This window comes from Entelurus aequoreus, linkage group LG01 (genome assembly GCF_033978785.1).
Source record: "Entelurus aequoreus isolate RoL-2023_Sb linkage group LG01, RoL_Eaeq_v1.1, whole genome shotgun sequence".
Lineage (NCBI taxonomy): Eukaryota > Metazoa > Chordata > Actinopteri > Syngnathiformes > Syngnathidae > Entelurus > Entelurus aequoreus.
In genome coordinates, this window is record NC_084731.1 from 42,196,161 (window position 1) to 42,205,678 (window position 9,518).

Here is a 9,518-nt window from a genome sequence, read left to right on the forward strand (position 1 = left end):
GTTATTGCCATGATTTTCGTCTCTGTGTAATTGTTATTTTTCGAGTGGAGATGACGGCTCAGACACCAGGGGCATTAATGTTCAATAATGTATTATATATATATATATATGTACTGTGTGTGTATATATATATATATATATATATATATATATATATATATATATATATACTGTATATAGACAATATATATAATAATAATGAACAATACTAACTAATAAACTAAACTAAGGAAATGGAGAGTGTCAAAACCCAAGAGTGTGTGTGTGAGGCTATGTGTGTAGTTAGCTGAAATGTGTGTTACCAAGTGTTGAGAGCGAAGGAACGAGGCAGTCTGTGGGGCAGGCAGGTGATCCAGGGCAGGAGAGGAGTGACAAAGTCCCTGTCCGGGCGAGGGTCAAGGATCAAAGAAGGCAGCCCAAAGTCCACAGGGGAATACAACGGAAGAATCACCAAGGGCAAAACTCGGGAGGGCACTGAGGGAGGACAAACAAGGACGTCAGGCATGGAGGGAAAACGCAGAGAGAAAACAGAGAGCATAAAGCGAGAGTAGACTTACGGTCATCATTGAGAACTAAGTTCCCGCCAGGATCCTTGGGTCCACTTGCCCTTTATCCAGCTCTCCCTCATCAGTCACAGGTGTTCAGATTGCCGATTGTCTGCAGGCTTGTCGCTGCGTGGGCGTGCTGCGCTCAGCGTGAGCAGGGGCGTGTCCATGCGAGCACCCAGAGGAGGAACTGTGACACTCAGTTGCAGGGGGGAAGCGGGTTCGAGTCTGCGCCGTGACAGTCATCTCGCTAAGATGTTTTTAAGGATCCAATGCGTCTTTGTCTGCCTCTTAAGAAGTCTAAAGTATGTTGCTCTGCAGGTGACCGTGATTAAAGACCCAGAAAGCGACGACTTTGGTTTCAGCGTGTCAGACGGCTACCTGGAAAAAGGTGTTTACGTCAACATGGTGCGACCAGACGGACCCGCTGACCGATCCGGTCTTCGACCCTACGACAGGATTCTTCAGGTACCGTTGAATAGGGTTGGGCATCAATAAGAACCGGGTCTTACTTTCTGATTCTCACGGAACATCCACATTTTTAAACGTTGATTCCCATTTTTGATGCCTGGTCCGCCGACCAGAAGGATTAGCTGTCACAGACTTTCTATCAGCTACTCCTGTAAGTCAATAATCCTCCGCTGCAGCAAATAAACTGTTTTCTTACAAGTTTTATTATCACTGGAGGACAAGGCTAAACATTTTACACACAGAGGAAGACCAAGGAGCTACAGGCAAGTTAATCGCTAAACTAGCTTGAAATAACACAATAAATGAGTGCTTAGTAAGGTTTAAGAAGTGTAGATGGAAGTACCTTACAGCAGGAAATAAGCCTTAGAAAATTAACAAATACAGTGGATGAATCTGTATCAGAATATCTTTTTCTTTATGTATTTATTTGTTTTTTGAATTTGGATTGGAACATTGCTCACTCTAACACAAGAAACAACAAAATATGTGAAAAGGTTTTATTTGTTTTATTTTATTTTTTTCCAAAATAAAGGGAAACTTTTGTAAAAGAGTACTCCCGTGAAAAAAAAACCTCATAACATTTAGATTATATACTTGTTGAGTAGGCTTCATCAGTTCACACTGAAAGATTGGTCAGATCTTGTGTTAGACTTAGATTGGTCAGATCTAGTCTAGCGGCTGGTGCCGATACCTCAGTAGGCTTCATCAGTTCATGCTCATAGACTTAGATTGGTCAGTCTCTTAAAAGAATCACAATCGACAATCGACAAAAACGGGGATTGGTATCCGAATTGTTCATTATTTGAATTCTACCCAACGCTGCCCATGATTGGTTGAAAAGTTGTCCTGGTGGCAGAGAACAGTTTGTGCATATGAACAATGTAAATTCAGATTTAAACGATTATAACACTTGGAGTACCCCAAGGTTCTGTACTTGGACCAAAATTGTTTATATTGTTATATTAATGATGTCTGTAAAATCTTTGAAAAACTAAACTGTATTCTCTGTGCTGATGATACAAGCCCGTACTGTTCTGGGCAAGACCTTGGCCAGCTCCTAGAGACCATAGAGAGTGAACTCGTAATTCTAAAGCAATGGTTTGATGCTAATAAACTATCAATCAACTAAAATAAAACAAAATATATATTTTTGGGAAATAGGAAAATTAACATACCGTGTCACATAAGAATTGATGATATGGAAATAGAAAGGGTTTATGCAACAACATTTTTGGAGAATCTACAGTACAGGCCAAAACTTTGGACACACCTTCTCCTCATTCAATGCATTTTCTTTATTTTCATGACTATTTACATTGTAGATTGTCACTGAAGGCATCAAAACTATGAATGAACACGTAGAATTATGTACTTAACAAAAAAGGTGATATAACTGAAAACATGTTTTATATTCTAGTTTCTTCAAAATAGCTACCCTTTGCTCTGATTTCTGTTTTTGCACACTCTTGGCATTCTCTCAGTGAGCTTCAAGAGAAAGTCACCTGAAATGGTTTTCACTTCACAGGGGTGCTTGAAGCTCATCGAGAGAATGCCAAGAGAGTGCAATGCAGTAATCAGAGCAAAGGATGGCTATTTTGAAGACACTAGCATATAAATCATGTTTTCAGTTATTTCACCTTTTTTTGTTAGGCGAAATAAGTGCTCAACTTCAGCTTAAACCCTTTTGGTCTGTAAAATTGCCAATTTATGAATTGAGGGATGTACAGTAGTGTTGAAGGAGAGGGCGTCAAGATGCCTGTGCTCCTCGCCGTGCAGGTAAACCACGTGCGGACGAGGGACTTCGACTGCTGCTTGGCGGTCCCTCTCATCACGGAGGCCGGCGACAGACTGGAGCTGGTCATCAGTCGAAATCCACTGGACGGCGCCGAAGACAACAACAACACTTTGGACCACCATCCGCTGGACCTGTAAGCACGGGTGTCCAAATCACTTGAAGGAACAGCCACATGCCCGGCCCACCAGGTTCTACCGCTGTCATACAGCGTCCTTCTTCGCCAAATGGACCTGCCTTTCGGAAGACCCACCACAATTTAGAAGCTGCGTTGTTGTTTTCACTAAACTAGACTAAACTGGCACAAAAACACAATCAGAGACCATGGGGGACTTTGTAGGGACTTCCTGCACACTCTGTGATGTCATCAACTGTGTGACGGCGGCTGTTCTCATGTCAAGTGGTCAAAAACATGGAGGACCAAATCCTGGCTTTTCATCTCGTCGGACTCGGGGTCGGGGTCATGTGAAGTGGGTCACGATTGCAAAAATGTCAGAGTAAGTGCTTCCTGCCTTTCAGACCGCGCTCGTCTGTTCAGAGAAAAAAAAAATTACTTCCAGGGCTGTGCACCCCACCCATCCCCTACCCCCAAAAATCCTCACAATTTAGCAGACATTCTTTCCTCCAGCTTACTTCACCTGCTGTTTTCTTCCGGAACGCCAAAGCGGACCTCATTATTTGTGGATTAGCGGTCACATGACCCCCCTCAAGCTCACTTTGTTGGTCGGACACAAAGACTTCAAACATGTATATGCACACATTAAATACACTTTTCCATGTTAACTAAAAATGTCTTTAAGGAAAGGTCAACATTCCTCGCCCACTTCTCCTCCACACTGTGTGACAATACACACACACACACACCCCACGGTGCACAATGGAAATGAAAGCATCGTAATGATGAACATGTGTTTACATGTAAATAACGGTGACTATTCACAATGTGTGTGTGTGTGTGTGTGTGTGTGTGTGTGTGTGTGTGTGTGTGTGTGTGTGTGTGTGTGTGTGTGTGTGTGTGTGTGTGTGTGTGTGTGTGTGTGTGTGTGACTAAAAGGACTATTTGTCTCTTATTTACCGAGCCCTTCTAAAGAAAAAGAAGCACAGTGTAGATGTCATGAATAGAGTGTTTTTAAAGAGCTTTTGTAAAGCAACAACATGCTGAGAGAAAAGCCTTCCAAAGTGTTGTGTTGTTTTTTTTCTATGTACAGTATGTAACGTGTGTGTGTGTGTGTGTGTGTGTGTGCGTGAGTGTGCATATACAGTCGGTCCTCGATTTACGCTGTCCCGTGGTTACGAATGCACTCTCATAAAGTTAAAGTTAAAGAACCACTGATAGTCACACACACACTAGGTGTAGTGAAATTACCCTCTGCATTTGACCCATCCCCTTGTCCCACCCCCTGGGAGGTGAGGGGAGCAGTGAGCAGCAGCGGTGGCTGCGCTCGGGTAACATTTTGGTGATTTAACCCCTAATTCCAACCCTTGATGCTGATTATATATTATACATAAATTATGAATACTTGACACAAAAAACTAGGGAACTAGTTTGGTGTATGAATATGTTGTTACACGCTGCTGCACTGAGGAAGGACGTCAGTTTTGTATGGAAGTAGAATTGTCAATTTATAAATATATATCAAAATGATATTATACATATGCATATATTAATAAATATACAATTACAAATGTGATATACAAATAAATAAATAATTTGTATAAATAAACGAGTATTTGTAAATATATTTTTGAGATTTGAAAATATATACAAATGAAATGTATAAATATAAAAATGTGACTTACAAATAAATCAAGAATTTGTATAAATAAACGTGTATTTGTAAATATATTTTTGAATATAAATATGCTTGATTTTATATTTGTATTTGTACTGAATTTGCATATGTGGATCGCTTTTTTGCTTTTTGTGTCGATGAGACATTCCTCCCACAAACCAGATGCACAAATAAATGTGACCGACACACTCCCCTGAACAACCAGCAGAGGGCACTGCAGCCATAGCGGTCTGGGTCACAGAGCATTAAATGCTTTATATGCAAAATGCTCGGAGTTCTCTGCACAAAAAAAATCCACGTCTATACAGAGAGAACGCACAACAGGTCTGAGCTAGCTAATGTTAGTGTTGTATTAGCTATTGCTAATGTATCCAGTTAATCTCAAAGACTGTGCTAGCTGCTTATTTTATTGTATCAATGCCGTTTAATGACCTTGTCCCGATGTAGATACTGATCTCTTATCAGGCTACAGTGCCCTCTGCTGGTTGTTCAGGGGAGTGTGTAGGTCACATTTATTTGTGCGTAAGTTCAAACCCCGGCCGAGTCATACCAAAGACTATGAAAATTGGATCCATTACCATTACTCAGCATCAAGGGTTGGAATTGGGGGTTAAATCACCAAAATGATTAACGAGCGCGGCCACCGCTGCTGCTCGCTCCTCCCCTCACCTCCCAGGGGGTGGAACAAGGGGATGGGTCAAATGCAGAGGGTAATTTCACAACACCTAGTGTGTGTGTGACTATCAGTGGTATTTTAACTTTAGCCGCCAAACCGCTCAAACCGTGCCACCGTCATGAAGGATGAAAATCTTTGATCTGAAAGCTGCATAGTGGTATTTTTGTTGACACTTGCTCTTTTTGTATTACAGTATTTTATGTGTTTCTCATGTGTTCTGTGTGCAGTGTGTGTGACGTTACACAAACATTACGTCACAAGGTACGTAACTGGTTCCGTGTGCTGAAGGCATTTTGTTTTAAACCTAATCTGGAAAAAACTTGTATGTGAAAATCAACAATTTATTACTGATGGCTGACGATTATATAAATAATGTATTGTTATTACTCAGAACAGTCTTCCTGCGAATTAACCACAATAATCATCTGGATTTTTTAAAATCAGATTTAAATGTAAAGTTATGAAAAACATTTTGAAAATGTATTTTCCAGGTTGCGCTTTAATGTGCATGTGTGTGTGTGTGTGTGTGTGAGTGTGTGTGTGTGTGCGTGTGTGTGCGTGTGTGTTGTGTAAAAGTCATTCTAATATGATATTTTTCTACAATGATGCTACTCTTCCCAAATGTCGGAAGGACATGGAAAAATAAAGTTGTAAAGTGCAAAAAAATAAAATGTGTAACTTTGTGCTTGTTATTTTGTTAAAAGAAGCCATGAAAGAGACTTTAGTGCTAAAAGGAAAACGATGGGGGCAGTTCCACACTTTGAAGATATTTTTGACTAAGTTATTACCAGGCTGTCAAAGATGTGTGATGTTATGTTTCCGTTACATTGGGCGTTCATGCTAAATATAATCTTTGATTTGACACTTTTCCGTGCTCAATTCCGAAAATAAACTTAAAAGAACATACAACAAAATATATTGTATTTAATGCCTTTTTACCATTTGTGCTATTGTGACAAATATGTCACAATATACTTCTCATAGAAATGTTAAGGCTAAAATTGATACAAAATACAAAATGGTTTTTTTTTTTTGATTCAAGTCATTCAAGAAACATTTAACAACATAATACATGAATATTTGACACCGTGTTAAAGCATAGTAATTGTTAGATGGCTTTAAAATGACATGTAATGGCAAAAAATTTGTGTTTAGAAATAACTTTGTTTAGCTGACACAGCCATTTAACCCTTGTGTGGTGTTCGGGTCTGTGGGACCCGTTTTCATTTTTTATTAAAAGAAAAATGATACAACTAATTAATTTTTCAAACTGAGACTCACTGACTTCGGCTCATTTTCTGTGAAGAACATATATCAGAATACATATTTAATGACCCCCCCCTACACATTTCTATTACATATAAGATGTCCGGGTCCACTGGACCCGGGGCTAATAGAAGTGTGGAAATTGATGTTCTGTGTACCACACGCACCCACCCACACACACAAAACACACACACACACACACACACACACACATGTGCACACAAACACACACACACTGCAGGCCTAGACAGGAAGAGGACAGAGTGTAGGTACACAGAACATCAGAGGGTCAAATGTGCGAGAAAATGAGAACAGACAGTGTTGACAAACTATGTTGCAACCTTGTGTGGGAACCGCAGGTGCAAAAACACAAAAGAAGAATCCCTGTGGGATGCAGAAACTGGCAGAGAAATATTCCGTGCAACGTTCATATTGTTGTTACTCAGACAGCGTTTGTGGGTCTGATGGACCCGTTGCATTTTGTGGCTTTTAATGCCTCACAATCAAACACTTGTATGTTAAAATACTGAACAGATGTTTATTGGGATAAGGTAAACATCTGTTCAGTATTTTAACATAAAAGTGTTTGATTGTGAGGCATTAAAAGCCACAAAATGCAATGGGTCCATCTGACCCACAAACCCTGGCTGAGTAACAACAATATGAACATTACACAATAAAGCGATACACTATATTGCCAAAAGTATTTGGCCACCTGCCTTGACTCACATATAAGCTTGAAGTGCCATTCCATTCCTAACTCATAGGGTTCAATATGATGTCGGTCCACCATTTGCAGCTATTACAGCTTCAACTCTTCTGGGGAGGCTGTCCACAAGGTTGCGGAGTGTGTTTATAGGAATTTTCCACCATTCTTCCAAAAGCGCTTTGGTGAAGTCACACACTGATGTTGGTCGAGAAGGCCTGGCTCTCAGTCTCCGTTCTAATTCATCCCAAAGGTGTTCTATCACAGGATTCTGTGCAGGCCAGTCAAGTTCATCCACACCAGACTCTGTCATCCATGTCTTTATGGACCTTGCTTTGTGCACTGGTGCACAGTCATGTTGGAAGAGGAAGGAGCCCGCTCCAAACTGTTCCCACAAGGTTGAGAGCATGGAATTGTCCAAAATGTTTTGGTATCCTGGAGCATTCAAAGTTCCTTTCACTGGAACTAAGGGGCCAAACCCAACTCCTGAAAAACAACCCCACACCATAATTCCTCCTCCACCAAATTTCACACTCGGCACAAAGCAGTCCGAAATGTACCGTTCTCCTGGCAACCTTCAAACACAGACACGTCCATCAGATTGCCAGATGGAAAAGCGTGATTCATCACTCCAGAGAACGAAGTTTGGAGCTCTGTAGCAACTGACTGTGCAGAAAGTCTTTGCATGTGCTTCAACATCCGCTGACCCTTCTCTGTCAGTTTACGTGGCCTACCACTTCATGGCTGAGTTGCTGTTGTTCCCAAACTCATCCATGTTCTTATAATAAAGCCGACAGTTGACTTTGGAATATTTTGGAGCGAAGAAATGTCACGACTGGATTTGTTGCACGGGTGGCATCCTATGACAGTTCCACGCTGGAAATAACTGAGAGCGGCCAGTTCTTTCACAAATGTTTGTAGAAACAGTCTCCATGCCTAAGTGCTTTATTTTATACACCTGTGGCCGGGCCAAGTGATTAGGACACCTGATTCTCATCATTTGGACGGGTGGCCAAATACTTTTGGCAATGTAGTGTATATCCCCATATAGTCACATATGACTGCCACATGACTGTCACTCCAAAATGTGTCATATACAGGTATATATATATATATATATATATATATATATATATATATATATATATATATATATATATATATATATATATATATATATATATATATATATATATATATATATATATATATATATATATATATATATATATATATAATAAATAAATAAATAAATAAATGCAATAAATAATAAAAAGGACAATAAATGTTAGTGTTCTTTACAGCATATTTTAAAGTATTAACATACACACATACATACATACAGTAAATTGATAAAAACTACCAGTTATTGTCCTTTTCATTATTTATTATATGTATATATATATATATATATATATATATATATATATATATATATATATATATATATATATATATATATATATATATATATATATATATATATATATATATATATATATATGTATATATATTTTTTTTTTTTTAAATTATATATATAAAAATAAAAAATTACATATTTATTATATGTAATTATATATATAAAATAATTATACATATATATGTATATCATTATTTTATACATATACATATGTATATATGTATATATATATATACATATATATATATATATATATATATATAATTATTTTATATATATAATTACATATAATAAATGTATATATATATATATATATATATATATATATATATATATATATATATATATATATATATATATATATATATATATATATAATAAATAATGAAAAGGACAATAAATGTCACGCTGTTCTTATTATATATTTATTATTTTATTAATTTGATGGGTAGTTTGCTGTAAAATTAAGTATTTTTATTTATTTTTATTTAGACAAAACATGTTTGGAGAGTATGATAATATACTGTAATATTTGTTCCAATATTGGATACTATTAAAGTTTAAAAGGTATGCAGTTTCAAGCAGTACATATATCTTTTCAGTCAAAATTAAACAAATCCATTACATTTAGTGAGAAAATATTAAGTACTTTATTGACGCATAATTTTCAGGTGTTTGCGGGCCAGATAAAATGATGCCGCGGGCCAGATCTGGCCCCCGGGCCTTGAGTTTGACACCTGTGATTTAAAGTGTTTTTTACAGATGGGAAAATCATTGCATGCAATTTTTATATATATATAAAATATATAGTCTTTGAAATCATACCAAAGACTATAAAATGGGACCCGT

At 37.8% G+C, this 9,518-nt stretch overlaps 1 protein-coding gene across 4 annotated transcripts in view; it reads left to right on the forward strand.

Annotated features, from left to right (window-relative positions):
* Positions 1 to 4,023, forward strand: part of LOC133652298 (glutamate receptor-interacting protein 2-like) — a 400,480-nt gene extending 396,457 nt beyond the window's left edge. For all 4 annotated transcript variants that reach the window (XM_062050915.1, XM_062050888.1, XM_062050898.1 and 1 more), the window contains exons 24-25: positions 867 to 1,013; positions 2,793 to 4,023. In XM_062050915.1, coding sequence (XP_061906899.1) covers positions 867 to 1,013; positions 2,793 to 2,948 — 303 coding nt within the window. In that variant the 3' untranslated portion in view covers positions 2,949 to 4,023. The remainder of the gene's footprint in view (positions 1 to 866; positions 1,014 to 2,792) is intronic.
* Positions 4,024 to 9,518: the final 5,495 nt, after the last annotated feature.